The sequence below is a fragment of the Lutra lutra genome, chromosome 2 (genome assembly GCF_902655055.1).
Source record: "Lutra lutra chromosome 2, mLutLut1.2, whole genome shotgun sequence".
In the NCBI taxonomy this organism is placed as follows: domain Eukaryota; kingdom Metazoa; phylum Chordata; class Mammalia; order Carnivora; family Mustelidae; genus Lutra; species Lutra lutra.
The window spans coordinates 138,359,355-138,376,832 of NC_062279.1; the positions used below are offsets into that span (position 1 = coordinate 138,359,355).

The window sequence follows — 17,478 nt, forward strand, 5'->3', positions numbered from 1 at the left end:
GAAAAAAGTAATGCAAAATATACTTTAAATTTAGTAATGCTTTTAAATGAATTTCATCTTAGGAAGCTCAGTAGTATTTTTTATATAGTTGAAAAATAGCAGCGCATAGTGAGATAAATCAAGTATTCAGACTAGAGATGGCACCTGGTTATACATGCAGACTTGTGACTCCCTTACAAATGTCCCAATGAGCCCCAAATACATGTACCACAATCCACTGCTCTAAAATTTATTCTGGGGAGAAGAAAGACCTTTAGAGGTCTGCAGGCCTTGGATTGCACTGTTTCCTTGTTCCTTCTCAAGATACACTTCTGCTTCTGATATGGTTAGAGCATCATTGTTTATAAAAGCTGAGATATGGAAACAGCCTATGTGTCCACTGATAGAGGAATGGATAAGGAAGATATGATATATATACATTTAATGGAATTATATACACACACACACAGAAACTATAATATATATATATCATATATATGATATATATACGATGGAATATTACTCAGCCATAAAAAAGAGAATGAAACCTTGACATTTGCAATTGCATAGATAGATCTAGAAGGTATAATGCTAAGTGAAATAAGCCAGTCAGAGAAAGACAATTACCATCTGATTTCACTCATATGTGGAATTTCAGAAACAAAACCAATGAACACAGGGGAAAAAAAGGAAACAAAAACCTCAGACTCTCAATTACAGACAGCTGGTGCTTGTCAGAGGGGAAATGGGTGGGGAGGTGGGTGAAATATATAAAGGAGATTAGGAATACACCTATCTTGATGAGCACTGAGAAATGTATAGAATGGTTGAGTCATTATGTTGTAGACCTGAAACTAATATAATACCGTATGTTAATTATACCAGAATTAAAAAAAGATAGGCTCTTGGCTTTATGTCCTCATTCTACAGCAAGGGAGTCTGCTGTAATGACTGTGGGGTTGTGGATGCTAGATTTCAGAGGGACTGAATATGCTTTCTGTATTTACTGCAGATATCAGTGGAGGACATCACTCAGCATATAACACTTTCCTCCTTGCAAGGATTTATGGAAAAATTTTCTCAAATTGTAATACCAGGAATAACCATCTCATTTTCACCTTGGGGACACTGCAATAAGGTAATTAGATATTGTTTGAATATTTCTTCCTTCTTTGCATTGGCTGCTAGAAAGCCCCAAACTAAGTTTGGGATCCATTTTTGTTACACATTTCAGGTAATGTATTTGTCTAAAAAATTTATTCTAGCTTCATCTATTTTTCCTATACTTTTCATTTTCTAACACTTTGTTTCCAACTGCTTTGTTGTCCTACTGCACACATTTTATAAATTGTTTTAAATTATATCTAATAAAGATGGGTATAATTACAGACACAGGAGAGCTATTTTCATGGATACCCCTTTTCCCATCCTTCCATCTCTTCTACCCTGGCTGTCAGAAAAGTCAGGGACTTTTTTGACTAGTCCCTCACCAAAAAGAAAAGAGTCTGCTGTTACCTTATCACCCTTCTTGATGGTTCTGACCTGGAGCTTGCTGATCGCTTTCTTTGCCGCATCTCCCAGTCGGCGCTAAAAAAAAACAAACCCAAAAGCCGCTCGTTAGCAATAGAGATGTGTAATTTTTAACTTTGTTGCTGATGGCGTTTACTAAACCAGGGCAGCTGTCTCTGAAATCAGGGACACGTGGCATGAATGTTAAGGACAATGGCTGGAAGAGATGGGGCAGTGCCGTCTGTGCAAGACCTCTAGTGACTGAGGTCTTTTAAGCACTGTCATCGGGAGAAGCTCTTCATGCCCAATGTTAAGCAAGTGGCAAACAGCGTGGAAAAATCTCACCCTACAGTGACTCCAGCACGTGGTACATTTACGCAGACTGGCACACGCACATGCAAGTTTAGTAATTTGCTGCTCTAGCCACTTCATCTGTGACCAGGAGATAGCCAATCTGGACCCTTGGAATAAACCTCATGTCCTCCTTTTCACAGTCAGCATTTACTGCGTGTGTATTTCTTTCCATTTGCAATTTAAAGACTTTCCTTTGCTTATAGAGACCCGGTATAGGTTTATATATTTCATCTGTACGGTCCTAGTCCATCACATTCTTGCATGCCAATGTCACCTCCTCTGGTGAGGTTTAAGTGTGGGTGTGCCTAAAGGAAGATACATAAAACATACATGTTCAGCTTAGCAAATAATTATAAAGCGAACACCTGTGTAACCCCTGTCACCATGTCAACTAATATATTAGCACTCCCTAAAAGAATTTTTTTTTGATAGAGAAAGTTGTTATCCTGATGAGCCCTGCAGTCATGCGATGATAGGCCAGTCAGGAAGAAGGGGAAGGTGGAGGGTGGTGAATTCAGTTCTAATCTGTCCAGATCTGCTTGTGTGCTTGTGAGTTTCCTACATGTAACAGCTCCTTCTTAGCTTTGTGTACTATGACCCTGTAACAGATGCGTTTTGGCAGCCGTGAAACATTGAAGGCTATGATAAACGAGACAAACATTTAAACGGAATCATCACTTGCTTTCACTAATTTGGTTCCTTTCAGAAACAACACTCAAGCTTCTTTTCTTTTCTTTTAAATTGTGAACATATACTAGTGAATGGTTAACATATCCTATGTACCACGCTAAAACTTTATATGCAATATCACCTTTATTCTCACAACAACCCTGTGAGGAAAAAAAAAATACTATTTTATAGAAGGAACAGAGACTTAGAGAGCTTACTTAAGTTGTTTATCATTACCAGTGAATGGTCAGTCAGAATCTGAATAAAATTAAGTCTGACTTGAAAGCTAGAGCTAAACCACCACTCTTATTACTCAATAAATCACCCTAGTCACCCAACCAACCAACGTCTACCCAGTCAGCCAGCCAGCAATCAACTGACATTTGGCCAACCAGCCAACCAACCAATATCTAACAAGCTAGCCAGCGAATCTACCAATCACTGAGCAGCCAACCAACATCTGGCCAGCCAGTTAACCAGTCAACCAGCCATTCAGCCAGCCAGCCAAGCAACTAACCAACCAAGATCTATTAAGTATTTATCATATGGCACTTCCTTGAGCATACAACAGTTAAAGTAAGTTGAAGAGAGGTGTTCTTCTTGTTAATTCATTTTCTCTTTGATATTTTGTCCTGAGTTTCTAAAATGATTACTGGCCATTTTCACAGAAAAGTAAGTTTGGTTGTTACCTAAAAGGAGACCTACATAAACTTGAGTTTATGCAGAAGTCCACAAGTAGCTATCAAACTAAGGTTGCAGGAAAAAGAGGGAGAGTCTATAATGATAAATACCATTATGGTGGGTGGACATTGAGTGAGAGGGAAAAACACCGAGAAGAAACTAAAAAAGAATGGAACTCTCTGTCCTCTCCTCTTCCTCTAATTACTATGTGATCATCCTCTGATCTCAACTCTGGCCACTTCTTCAAGGAGCTCTCTTCCCCCATGTCTCCCAAGAGAGACAATCCTTCTAAGTCTATACCTTATGGAACCTGGTTGCTCTGCTTCATAGCAGTCATAAAATTCGCAATTTGACATTTGTTTTTATGATCGATCCCCGTTAAATTTCCTTCATGTAAACTCCCTGAGGGCCAAATTGTGTTTGTTTTTGCTTCCCTTGTGTCCCAGCACCTAGAATAAAGCTGCCTTTGATAACTAACAATCATTCCATGCATATTTTGGATCACTCGTTTTGTCTCAGGCATAGCTTGGGGTTTTGGAAAGAAGGGTAGTGGAAGGGGGCACCTGGCTGGCTCAGTCCGTAGACATGCAACTCTTGATCTCAGAGTTGTGACTCTGAGCCCATGCTGGGGATGGAGAACACTTAAAATGTTCTTTTTAAAAAATCTTTTTAAAAAAATGGTAGTGAAAAACAAATTCCTGTTCTTTTTGGCTTACGATCTAGTGGCAATGCCATAAATCACTGGTAAGTGAATAAAATTTTAAACCAAAAGATTTTTTTTTCTCAACATGGAAAACCACCTGTGAGGTTAAGCCAGTTAACGGGAAAATTAATGGACAAATTGTAAGCAATATATGTGGTGAGATTAGAAAGCCGTGAGCTTGGCCTTGGCAAAATCAGTCCGTCAGAACATTATGTTTAGAATGTGAAATCTGGACCCAAATAAACACGTTGATTGTTTATCATGAAGAGCTCAGATATTTTTGCAATTGTGTTAATTTGTTTTTAAGATTTTGTTTATTTATTGGAAAGAGAGAGAGAGTGAGCACAGGCAGGGGGAGCGGCATGCAGAGGGAGAGGGAGAAGCTGGCTCTCCTCTGAGCAGGGAGCCCGATGTGGGGCTCGATCCTAGGTCTCTGGGATTATGATCTGAGCCGAAGGCGGAGGCTTAAGCTAAGTAGAGCAAATAAGTGGCAAACACTATTTTTAAACAACGGTCACAGAGTATACTCAAAGGAAGACCAACATTTCTTAAGGAAGTGAACCAGAAATTATTTTGTCAAAGTTTAATTTTACCTAAAACAATTCTTTAAAAAATTTTTCATAAATTTTTATTGAAATTCAAAACATAATGGAGTACAGTTTTTTTTTTTTTTAACTAATGAAGAGAATGGAATTATTTTTGGTGGGAATAACATTTCCTTTAGCTGGGGTTCAGAGTTAGTGTTTCCTATCATCAGAATCACTTGCTGATCTGTACTATACTGATTACATTGTTTTCTATGCATAATTCTGTGTGATAGCTATTACAAGGGGAAAATAATGAAACATAAGGCATAACCTCTGTTCTCAGGGAATTTGCAATTTATTTGTAAAATTGCTATTGTGGTGGGAGAGCTACCTTGATAAGTATAGTATTACTGCTTTAGGAGAGAGATGAAATAGTTTAAAACTGCCTAAAATAATTTTTAAAGACAAACAGTTCTGAAGGATACAGATAAAAAAGTGAAGCCAGACAAGTCCTTAATTTTATTAGAAAATTGGTAGAGTGGCTTATACTAACTTATACTTTCAATATTCATTTTCTCTTTCATGTGACTGTCTCTTAGTATTCTGTAACTTCATTATGTAACAGCTATTTCTTTTGAAACAACCCAAGAGAAATGTCACTTTTTAAAAAATGTTTTTATTTTAATCACCTGGTGCTCACCATAGTAAGTGCATGCTTTAATTTCTATCACCCATTTTACCCATTCCCTTCCCACCTCCCCTCTGATAACCATCTGTTTGTTCTCTTTTTTTCCCCTTTGCTTAAGTTCCACATATGAGTGAAATCAAATGGTATTTGTCTTTGACTGCTTTATTTCACTGAGCCTAATCCTGTCTAGCTCCATCAATGTTGTTGCAAATGGCAAGATTTCCTTTTTTATGGCTAAATAATATTCCATTGAATCTATAGGATATGTCTTCTCTATCTATTCACCTATCCCTGGACTCTAGGGTTGCTTCCATATCTTAACTACTAGAGCTAATGCTGCTATAAACACAGGGTGCATGCATCCCTTTGAATTAGTGTTTTTGCATTCTTTGGTGAAATACCTACCAATGTGATTAACTGGATCATAGGGTAGTTCTATTTTTAACTTTTTGAGAAAACTCCATACTGTTTTCCACAGGGGCCGCACCAAGTTTGCATTCCCAGCAACACTGCACGAGGGTTCCTTTCTTCCCACATCCTCACCAACATCTGTTGTTTTTTGTGTTTTTGATTATAGACATTCCAACAGATGTGAGGTAGTATCTCACTGCAGTTTTGATTTGTATTTCCCTGATGGTCAGTGATGATGAGCATCTTTTCATGTGTCTGGTGGCCATCTGAATGCCTTCTTTAGAGAATGTCTGTTCATGTTTCCTGCCCATTTTTAAACTGAAAAATTTGGGGGTTTTTGAGTTTTATAAGTTCTTTATATGTTTTAGATACTAACCCTTTATCAGCTATGTCATTTGCAAGAATCTTCTCCCACTCTATAGGCTGCCTTTTAGTTCATTGACTGTTTCCTTTGCTGTGCAAAAGCTTTTTATTTTCATGTAGTTCCAATAGTTTTACTTTTGCTTTTTCTTCCCTTGCCTCAGGGGACGTATCTAGAGAAAAGTTGGCCAAGGCTGATGTCAGAGAAGTTTTTGACTGCGCTCTCTTCCAGGATTTTTATGTTTTCAGGTCTCACATTAGGTCTTTAATTCATCTTATCTTCTTCTATGGTATATTGGCATGTAAATTCATCTTATCTTCATCTATGTTATATTTGCATGTTGCTGCCCAGTTTTCTCAACACCGTTTGAAGAGACTGGTCTTTTTCTCATTGGATATTCTTTCTTGCCTTGTCAAAAATTAATCGTCCATATAATTGTGGGGGGTGTATTTCTGGATTTTCTGTTCTATTCCATTGATCTGTGTATCTATTTTTGTGCCAGTAACATACTATTTTGATTATTACAGCTTTGTAATATAAATAGAAGCCTGGAATTGTGATACCTCCAGCTTTGCTTTTCTTTTTTTAAGGTTGCTTTGGTTATTCCACACAAATTTTAGGATTGTTTTTGTTCTAGCTCTGTGAAAAATGCTGGTGGTGTTTTGATAAGGATTGCAATAAATGTGGATTGCTTTGGGTAATATAGACATTTTAACAATATTTGTTTGTCCAATCCATGAGCATGGAATGCCTTACCATTTCTGTGTGTCCTCTTCAGTTTCCTTCATCAGTGTTTCATAGTTTTGAGAGTACAGGTCTTTCACTTCTTTGGTTAGGTTTATTCTTTGTTATCGTATTATTTTTGGTGCAATTGTAAAATGGGACTATTTCCTTAATTTCTCTTTCTGTTGCTTCATTATTGCTGTACAGAAATGTAACAGATTTCTATAGATTGATTTTATATCTTGTGACTTTACTGAATTCATTTCTCAGTCCTAGCAGTTTTTTGGTGGAGTCTTTTGGCTTTTCTACATATAGTATCATATCATCTGCAAATAGTGAAAGTTTTTCTTTCTTACTGATTTGGAAGCCTTTTCTTTTTGCTGTATGATTGCTGTGCTAGGACTTCTAGAACTATGTTGAATAAAAGTGGTGAACATAGACATTGTTGTCTTGTTTCTGACCTTAGGGGAAAGACTCTCAGTTTCTCCCCATTACGGATGATGTTAATTGTGAGTTTTTCAAATATGGCCTTTATTATATTGAGGTATGTTCCCTCTAAACCCACTTTGTTAGGGTTTTTATCATGAACGGATTTTGTACTTTGTCAAATACCTTCTGCTTACTGAAATGATCATATGATTCTTATTCTTTCTCCTATTGATATTGATTTGTGAATATTGAATCACCCTTTCATCCTGAGAACAAATCCCACTTGATCATGGGGGATCATTTTTTAAATGTATTGTTGGATTCAGTTTGCTAGTATTTTGTTGAGGATTTTTGTGTATATGTTCATCAGAGATATTTGCCTGTAGTTCTTTCTCTCTCTCTTTTTTTTTTTTTTGCGGTGTCTTTATCTGGTTTTGGTATCAGGGTAATGCTGACTTCCTAAAATGAATTTGAAAGTTCTGCCTTTTCTGGTTTTGTTTTGTTTTGGTAGCAGTTTGAGAAGGATAGGTACTAACTTCTCTTTAAATGTTTGGTAGAATTTAGATGTGAAGCCATCTGGCCCTGGACTTTTATTTTTTGGGAAGTTTTTTTTATTACAGTTTCAATTTCTTTGTTGATAACTGGTCTGTTCAAATTTTCTATTTCTTCCTGCCTCATTTTTGGTACGCTAAATCATGTCCAATTTGTTGGCATATAGTTTTTCGTGATATTCTCTCATAATTGTATTTCTGTGGTGTTTGTTGTTATTTCCCCTCTCTCATTTGTGATTTTTTTAGTCGAACCCTTTCTCTTTTTTTCCTGGTAAGTCTCTCTAAAGGTTCATCAATTTTATTGATATTTTCAAAGAACAAGCTCCGGGTTTCACTGATCTCTTCTACTGTTTTTCTAGTTTTTATATTACTTATCTCTGTTCTAATCTTTATTATTTCCTTCCTGCTGGCTTTAGGTATTGTTTTTCTTTCTTCTTCCTTTTTAAAAAGATTTATTGTAGAGAGAGAGTAGACACCCCGAGTGAGGGAAGGGGCAGAGGGAAAGAATTTTCAAGCAGATTCCCTGCTGAGTGCAGAGCCCAATGTGGAGCTTGATCTCATGACCCATGAGATCATGACCTGAGCCAAAATTAAGAGTCAGATACTTAACCAACTGAGCCACACAGGTGCCCTGTTCTTCTTTTTCTAGCTCCTTTACGTATAAGGTTAGGTTGTTTGAGATTTTTCTTGCTTCTCCTTCCTTCTTATAACTGCTTTTGCTGTGTCTGGAAGACTTTAAACTATTGTCTTCATTTTCATTTGTTTCCAATATACTTTTTGTCTTTTATTTCCTGGTTGATCCATTCATTGTTTACCAGCATTTAATTAACCTCCATGTATCTGTGGTCTTTCCAGATTTTTTCTTATGGTTGACTTCCAGTTTCTTGGGGTTCTTGTCAGAAAAGATGCATGATACGACTTAGATTTTTCTGGATTTTTTGAAGCTTGTTTTGAGGCCTAATATGTGATCTATTCTGGAGAATGTTCCATGCACACTTGAAAAGAATGTGCATTTTGCTATTTTAGGATGGAATGTCCTGGATATATCTGTGAAATTCATCTGTTCCAGTGTGTTATTCAAAGCCATTGTTTCCATGTTGATTTTTTGTTTCAATGTTCTGTCCATTGATATAAGTGGGGTTTTAAAATCTCCTACAATTATGACATTATTACTGATTAGTTCCTTTATGTTTTTTATCAACTGTTTTATGTATTGGGTGCTCCTATGTTGAGTGCACAAATATTTCAGTTGTTTTATCTTCTTGTTGGATTGTCCCATTTATTATTATATAGTGTCCATCTTTGTCTCTTGTTACAGTCTTTTAAGTCTATTTTGTCTAATATAAGTATTGCTACTCCAGTTTTTTATGGACATCCATTTGCATGATAAATGTTTCTCCATCCCCTCACTTTCAATCTGCAGGTGTCTCTGGGTCTGAAATGAGTCTCTTGTAGGTAGCATATAGATAGGTCTTGTTTTTTTAATACATTTTGTAACCCTATGTCTTTTGATTGGAGTGCTTAGTCCAATTACATTCAAAGTAATTATTGATAGATGTGTATTTATTGCCATTTTATTACTTGTTTCGTGGTTGTTTCTGAAGTTTTTCTCTGATCCTTTTTTGTCTTTCTTTCATGGTTTTCTGGTTTTCTTTAGTGATGTATTTGGATTCCTTTCCCTTCTTATTTGCATATTTATTAGCTTTGATTTGTGGTTACCATTAGGTTTGTATAGAACATCCTCTGCATAAGGCAGTCTATATTAAATTTGATGGATGTTTACATTTAAACCCATTCTTTACTCTTCTCCTCCCCATGTTTTAGATACATGGTATCATATTTTACACCTTTTGTTTTGTGAGTTCTTTGACTGTTTACAGAGATATTCATTTTTAGTGCTTCTGTGTTTCCTACCTTCATACTGTCATTTTGGGTCTTTCTTTTCTGCTCAAAAAGCCCCCTTTAATATATATATTAAATATATATATATATATATATATATATATATATATATATATATATATTTTTTTTTTTTTTAAAGATTTCATTTATTTGACAGACAGTGAGAGGGGGAACACAAGCAGGGGGAAGGAAAGGGAAAAGCAGGTTTCCTGCTGAGCAGGGAGACCAATGCGGGATCGATCCCAGGACTCTGGGATTATGACCTGAGCCGAAGACAGATGCTTAGCAACTGAGACACCCAGGGGCCCTCCCTTTTAGTATTTCTTGCAGAGCTGATTTTGTCATCATGATTTGCCTTTAGTTCTTGTTTGTCTGGGAAACTCTTTATCTTTCTATTCTGAATGATAGACTTGCTGAATAGAATATTCTTGGCTGTAGGTTTTTTGCATTCAAACACTTTGAATATATCATGCCACTCATTTCTGGCTTGAAAGTTTCTGCTGAAAAATACCCCAATAGCCTTATAGGACTTCCTTTGTACGTAACTGTCATCTTTTCTCTTTCTGTTTTTAATATTTTTTCTTCACCACTATATGTTGCCATTTTAATTACTGTGTGTCTTGGTGTGGACCTCCTTGGGTTGATTTTGTTAGGAGATCTCTGTTTCCTTCCCCAGATTAGGGAAGTCTTTAGCTGTTAGCTATTATTTATTCATAAATTCTCTGCCCCCTTTTCTCTCTCTCCTTTTTCTGGTACTCCTGTAATAAGAATGTTATTACATTTGATGGAATCACTGAGTTCCCTAAATCTATTTTTGTTTTGCATAATTCCTTTTTCTCTCTTTTGTTCAGCTTGATTACTTTCTATTATTTTGTTTATTTTATATATATATTATATATATAACATATTTATATATATTTTTATATATATTTTACTTATTTATATTATTATTTTGTCTTCTAGGTCATTAATTTGTTCCCCTGCTTCTTCCAGCCTGCTGTTCATTTCATCAGGCATGTTTCTCATTTTGTTTATTGAGCCCTTTATCTCTACTATTTCTTATCTCTGTATTAATGGTCTCCTTGATGTCCTCCACTCTTTGCTCAAGTCCGGTGAGTGTCCTTATGATCACTGCTTTAAATTCTCCATCAGACATGTTACTTATATCCATTTTACTTAGATCTCCAGCTATGGCCTTGTCCTGTTCTAGCATTTGGGACAAATTCTTCTGTTTTCCCATTTTACCTAAGTCTCTGTGTCTTTTTCTCTGTGCTAGGAAAGTCAGCTCTGTCTCCTATTCTTGAGGGTAATAGCTTTATGAAGAAAAGGTCCTGTAGTGCCCTGCAGTATGGTGTCCCATTACCCAAGGCTTGGTGCTTCCAGGAGTGTCTCCCACATGTGCTGTGTGTGCTCTTCTGTTAGGTCCTGATTTCCTTATCCTTCAGTCCAGTTGTCTGCAGAGGCTGTCTTTGCCTATTTTGGGCAGTGTTTGGCTCCTGGCCTGAATGTGGCACATTTTAACTTGGTGTGCTCTGGTCTGCTTATGAAATGAGACTTGTCACCACTGCCCCCAGAACCAAGGCCTCACAAAACTCCCACTTTGGGAGACATGGTGCTGGCAGGAGTTTGGAGCAGTCTTCTGGGGGAGAAGGCCTGATGCACTGGGATGGAGGCAAGCTTGATTCAAAAGGGCAGTTTTGGTGCACAGAGGGGTAGGGCTTGGTATAAGCAAGTTAGCAAGCCAGTGCCTGTGCTGTGCTCTACCTGAAGGTGGCCATTATTTATGCTGGCGGCAAGGGAGGATAATGATGCCTGCGAGTTCCTTTGTACCCAGAAGGTTCTCTCTCTGAACATTGCCTCTCTAGGACTTGCTCTGAGATGAGCAACTAACCTCCTCACTGTGTGCCCCAGGCCCTCCTCAGATCATTGTTTCTACTCTATATGTCCATAGGCTGCTGGCTCTGTCTTTTCTCCAAGAGTGGCCCTAAGTCCTCCAAGCTCTCTCAGAACCAAGCAGGTTGACCTTTAAAACTCCAGGCTTTAAGGCCCGCTAGTTGCAAGAACTCATGAAATTCAGGCCCTCTTTCCAAGCCAATTGCTACAGGGTTTCATTTTCCCCATGAACTCCTGTATGTTAGTCTGTCTCTCGCCCTTCTCCTTGACCATGGCTCCCTCCCCACCATGGTGGCCTCAATCCATTTCTCTCCCAAACCATGTCTCCACACTTCTTACCGTCTTTGATATGGCCTCTTCGCCTCTTCTCTACATACAGTTTGGAGTTTGTTCTGCCAATCTTCAGATCGATTTCTGGGTTATTTAAGATCATCTCACAGTTGTCTAAATTTAATTGTGGGATGAGGCAAGCCTAAGGTCCTCCTACTCTGCTGCTATCTTCCTCTCCAGTCCTCTATTTAAAATAATTCTTTAGCAGATGAAATATGCCCTTCTTAAATGTGAGCATGCAAGGTAAATTCAAATACTACTTTAAACTTTGGCCATGCATTTAACTTTACTTTTGGCTATATCTGAATAAAGAAGAGGTGTTTTTAAAAAACATCCCCTTTCTCTCTTCCAAATAAAGCCATTTCTATGCCCTTTTATTTTTTTTCCTCCCCCCACACCCCGTAATGCCATTTTAAAGGAAAATGCAAGCTGTCTTTATCTAAGGGGGAAAAAAGTGTCTATTCAGGAAATGTAAAACAAGTGGACATTAAGGTGTCAGGGATTATGGCTAACAGCAGAAGTAATGGTTAAGGAATTGGACAAATTCCATTTTTTGGCATTTTGGTGGCTGAGGGCTGATGAGGTTAAGGAGTTCAGTGGAGGATAAAGTCATTTGGGAGTTCCCAAATTAGCAGAACTAACAGATGGAGAAATGCAAATAAAAAGGAAAATAATCAAGTCCTCTTCGACATCTTCAAGGGCTGTGAGGCCTTCCTTCCTGGAAGCCCCAAGGTATCAAATGATTCACAAAGGCAGGAAAACATGTTTTCTATAACTATTCTGAAAAATGGCATAATGACATTCCTTTCTCTTTCTTTTTCCTGTGGAGTTCCTTGAGTCAAACCTCATTCCATATGTTATTGAGAGACAATACACATATACCTCTTTTGAGGAAGAAAAGGATAGCATTTTGGCAGAGGCTGATGAAGGCTATGAAAATCTGCCCCACCAGTGGAGGAACAGATGCTTTTGATTCTTGGAGAATACAAAAACATCAACCTCTGAGATATATATATATGAAAATTATGCAACCACATAGTGTTAGATTTTTTTTTTCAGTAAGAGTTCTAGATTAACAAAATAAAGGACAGAGCACCATAAATTTTTAATAAAGCTATGGCCATTTGCATGTAGTCAGATCTTGTTGGTATGTGCATATCTCTGTTCCTTTTTAGGTGACATGGAAATCACACACAGAAATATTGACTTTTGAACTAAAAAAAAAAGTTCCACTATTGACAGCTGTCAGACTAGTATTTTTGGATTTCTAAAATATCAACTAAAGAGATAATGGGCAAAACATCAACATTCTTAATAAAATGGCCCAAACAAGGTAGTGGCTTTTGTAATTGATTCTTTCTGTCTTTGTGTTTCTTACCTGTCCCAAGTATAAATGAGACCTAGGGGCCATCCTACACTTGTACAGATCTGTTTCAGGCAGGGTTCCTCCTCCTTCTCCAGGGTGCTCCCATGATTTCTCTAACATAACTGGACCCAAATCATACTATTCATTAAAGACTGTCAGGAGTGGAACCACCTTGGTAATTAGATTCATCCACCAATGTGATGGGAACAGGTATAAGAAAATAATTACCAGGATTACTGCTTCCTTCACAACAGTGAAGATACACAGCTTTAGAGGAAAATAAATACAGAACTACTTATTAACAGAACAAAGTCTTACCTAGACACCAACAAGGATGGTAAACGACATACTCAATTCAACCCAATACTTACAGTTATGTCCTAAATACTTAAGAAACTGAGAAAAATAAGACACTTTCTTCTTGTTCCCCTCTGTGGATAACATAGGACAGGAAGCCCAGCCCTCTTCTGCAGTGAGGTTGATAAAAGAAAAAGAAAAGAAAAAAAAAAAAAAAACAACAACAACTAGGAAGAAGGATGCCAAAGCATAGCATCAAAATCAAGTTTATGTTTTTCGATTTCATTTGGCTAAGATAAATCTGTATCCTATATGCTCCTTTTACCTGACAGCTTTATTTTATAACCATGATTATTATCATTATCATTACCACAAAGTGGAAAAATAACAAATGTTCTTATGTTCTAGGTGAAAGAAAGGCACTATAAGCACAAATGGAGTTGGTCCCATTTGTCTGGAACCTCACATGGGCCACAGGTGACTCATGCTTCCTCCCCTGCTCTCCTACATAATAATAACCCTTCCAGGCGTGGCTGATATGACAGAAATCTTTGCACAGCTAGTCCAATTTTTATGACATAAGGCACTGCTCCATAAATCTAAAAAAATGGATAAAGACTTAGACTACTCTGATGGCCATGGTGACCTCATGGAGCGGTGCCTTAAGGCTATTTGCATACATACAACAAGAAGTAAAAACATCAGGGTTATTTTTTGTGGGAGGTGTTAGAGAAGAGAAGGTAGTGGTTTGGAAGTTAGAAGATCCAATCTTTGGTCTTATTTCTGTCACTAACTGTGTGACTTTGGCCAGGTCACTTAAACATTGTGGGCCTTAGTTTCCTTTATTAGTAAAAGGATGTACATAAAATAATGTCATTTTCAGCTTTACCAGCTTAGGAATTTATCCATGCAGAACAGAACTCGGGATCAAAGATCCCTTCAGATCTGAATTACCTTAAACAAACAAACAAACAAACAAAAACAAATCCATGGTGAATTACTTCACTGAATATGTCATGGATACAACATAGACTTTGCCTTTCTGGGTTCCTACTCTTGCCACCCCCCGCCACCCGACAAAGGGTTCCACACTTTCTCCAGATCAACATCAGGGACAATTTTGACCCTTTTCTTTAGGGGACAGAAACATCTCCGCCTGGAGACCTTCTCCTCCCTGACACTGACAGCTTATTCCCTTCCCTTTTGCTCTCCTTGTAAAATTCAAATTTGTTTTGCATTCCATTGCTTTTCCTGTTCTAACATACCTTCAGCATTGACATGTGCAAGTGCAATTAAAGGGACCTGGGCCATGTATATGCAAATAACAGGAAAAGGGGATTCACAGGGAGAAGTAACTCTTTCAAGGAAACTTGTCTGAATGTCATTACCGGGCCTCACATAATGTAAGACAGGTCTGGTTTCCTTGGATTAGCCTCAAAGGCAAGATTGCTTGTGAAAAACAACAGAAACCTTACTTAGTTTCTCAACTGTCTGTAGTGGATATAGCCATCATTTGTTGAAGGGCATCTTGGCTCTTTCCACAGTTTGGTGATTGTGGTCATTGGTACTATGAATATTGGGGTACAGATGGCCTTTCTTTTCACTACATCTGTATCTTTGGGTTAAATACCCAGTAGTGCAATTGCAAGGTCATAGGGTAGCTCTATTTTTAATTTCTTAAGAAAAGATGGTCTATATATACAATGGAATATTACACCTCCATCAAAAAGGATGAATACTTTTGTATCAACATGGACGGGACTGGAGGGGATTATGCTGAGTGAAATAAGTCAAGCAGAGAGAGTCAATTATCATATGGTTTCGCTTACTTGTGGAGCATAAGGAATAACATGCAGGACATTAGAAGGAAAGGAAAAGTGAATTGGGGGAAACTGGAGGGGGAGACAAACCATGACAGACTGTGGACTCTTAGAAACAAACTGAGGGTTTTGGAGCGGCGGGGTGTGGGGAATTGGGTGAGCCTGGTAGTGGGTATTAAGGAGGGCAACTATTGCATGGAGTACTGGGTGTGGTGCATAAGCAATGGATCGTGAAACACTGAAAAAATAAAATTAAATTAAAAAGAAAAAAAAAGGAAATAGCCACCATCTACTGGGAGTCCTGTGATTTCAGGCCACAGACTCAGTCCTTGTGTCCCAGATGGAATGCCCTAGTAGACAGTGAGACAATGTGCCAGCGAATCACCAGAAGGCAGGGTTACCTGCCACAGTCATTGGAAGAATGCTGCTTGCTGATTCTGCTTTGCCATCCTGTAGGGTTTCTACAGGGAGAAGAATACATGGCGGCAGAAGCGGCACTTCCAGGGGATGAGGGACACCTTAACCTCCTGGTGGGGAGGGGAGACCGCCCATACTGCACAGTGGTGCTCAGGATCGGGAGTCTGTCAGGGATCCAGGCCTCCCACCTCAGAGTTCAAGAACAACTTACTCCTGGGAGCTCATGAGATGGGTAGAATGAAGATGAATCCTTAGCATCCTCTGTGAAGCCCCCTTACACTACACAGTAGAAAGGGCTGAATCAAGCCTTATTTCTAAGGCCGAAAAGGACCAATGTTCAAACAGTAAAAAGGTGAGGAGTCCTTCCATTTACTGCTGTGATGGAGGTGGGGCTGGCAACCTTCCTGTGGCTCAAGTCTCTTCAGTACATCAGTACTGTGGAGGTAGTTTGGTCTTGTGGAAACTCCTCTGACTTGAAATCACCAACCTCATTGTGTCTTCATGAAAAAAAAATGTCACCTGGGACACCTGGGTGGCTCAGTTGGTTAAGCGTCTACCTTAGGCTCAGATCATGATCGCAGGATCCTGGGATTGAGTCTCACATCAGGCTCCCTGCTCAGGGGGAGCCTGCTTCTCCTTCTCCCTTTGCCTGCTGCTTCCCTGCTTGTGCTTTCTCTCTCTGACAATTAAATAAAATCTTTTAAAAAATCACTTAACATTTCTCTCTCTCTCAAATTTGTTACATCTAATCTCCCTTTAGATTCTAATAACTAGGATTCTGGGGTCAGGAGGTCAGCATTTTCAACTGCATGAGTAGAATCATGGCCAGATGTCTTCTTCCCCCATATTCCTACAACTGTGTCTTCCCATCCACAGCCTTCTGGGAATGGGGTTCACAGGGTGAAAGGTGTCCAGGCTACGTGTGGAGAAGTCCACCCTGCTGCCATTAGTGGGCTCTTAAAGTACTCATCCAGGGGCATCATGAAGACTTGCGAGGAAAGAGAGATGTGTCACAGTATTTAGAAGTCACCCAGACAGGGGTGCCTGGGTGGCTCAGTCAGTTAAGCATCTGCCTTCAGCTCAGGTCATGATCCCAGTGTCCTGGGATCGAGCCCCACATTGGGCTCTCTGCTTAGTGGGAGGCCTGCTTCTCCCTCTCCCTCTGCTACTCCCCCTGCTTGTGCTCTTTATCTCTGTTAAACAAGAAAACAAAATCTTAAATGAGAAAAAAAAAAAGTCACCCAAACGTGTGTCAAATGGCCACTGAAATGTTTTATAGGACATTTCTATCTCTGAGTGTGGGTTATGGCTTATCTTCCCTTCCTACACCATCCTGGTGCCTTTATCCGTGGACTGCTTCCTTCCACAGGTGCAACTGTGGTAGAAAAGGCCTCCTTTACCTCAGCACACTTCCCTCAGCTTTCTCTCCTGGCCTAGGTTTCTTTGCTCAAGCTGGTTTAGCCACTCTCCCTACCTTTATCGTTCAGATCTGGTTCCTGACTTCGAATGCTTCTGTGCACTTCCTACACTGGATTCTCCTCTGCCTCATGGTCTTGCCCTGCCCAAGAACCTGATTCTACTTTGCTCCAAAATCACAGTTAGATTCAAGCCCTATTTACTTTTTTTTTTTTTTTTTTGGCTTCAATAAGATCTATTGTCTCAAAGTTTTGGAGGCTAGAAGTCTAAGATCAAGGGGTCTGTGGGGTTGATTCCTCCTGAGGGCAGTGAGGGACAATCTGTTCCACACTTCTTACCTAGCTTCTGGTGGCTTCCTGGCAATCCCTGATATTCCTTGGCTTGTGTATCCCATCTCTGCCTTTATCTCCCTACAGCTCTCCCTCTGTATGCATGTCTGTGTCCAAATTTCC

General features: G+C 38.8%; 1 protein-coding gene across 2 annotated transcripts in view; it reads right to left on the reverse strand.

Annotated features, from left to right (window-relative positions):
* RNF150 (ring finger protein 150) overlaps nucleotides 1-17,478 on the reverse strand; it is a 277,312-nt gene that overhangs the window by 86,418 nt on the left and 173,416 nt on the right. For both annotated transcript variants that reach the window (XM_047718513.1, XM_047718515.1), the window contains exon 3: nucleotides 1,495-1,566. In XM_047718513.1, coding sequence (XP_047574469.1) covers nucleotides 1,495-1,566 — 72 coding nt within the window. The remainder of the gene's footprint in view (nucleotides 1-1,494; nucleotides 1,567-17,478) is intronic.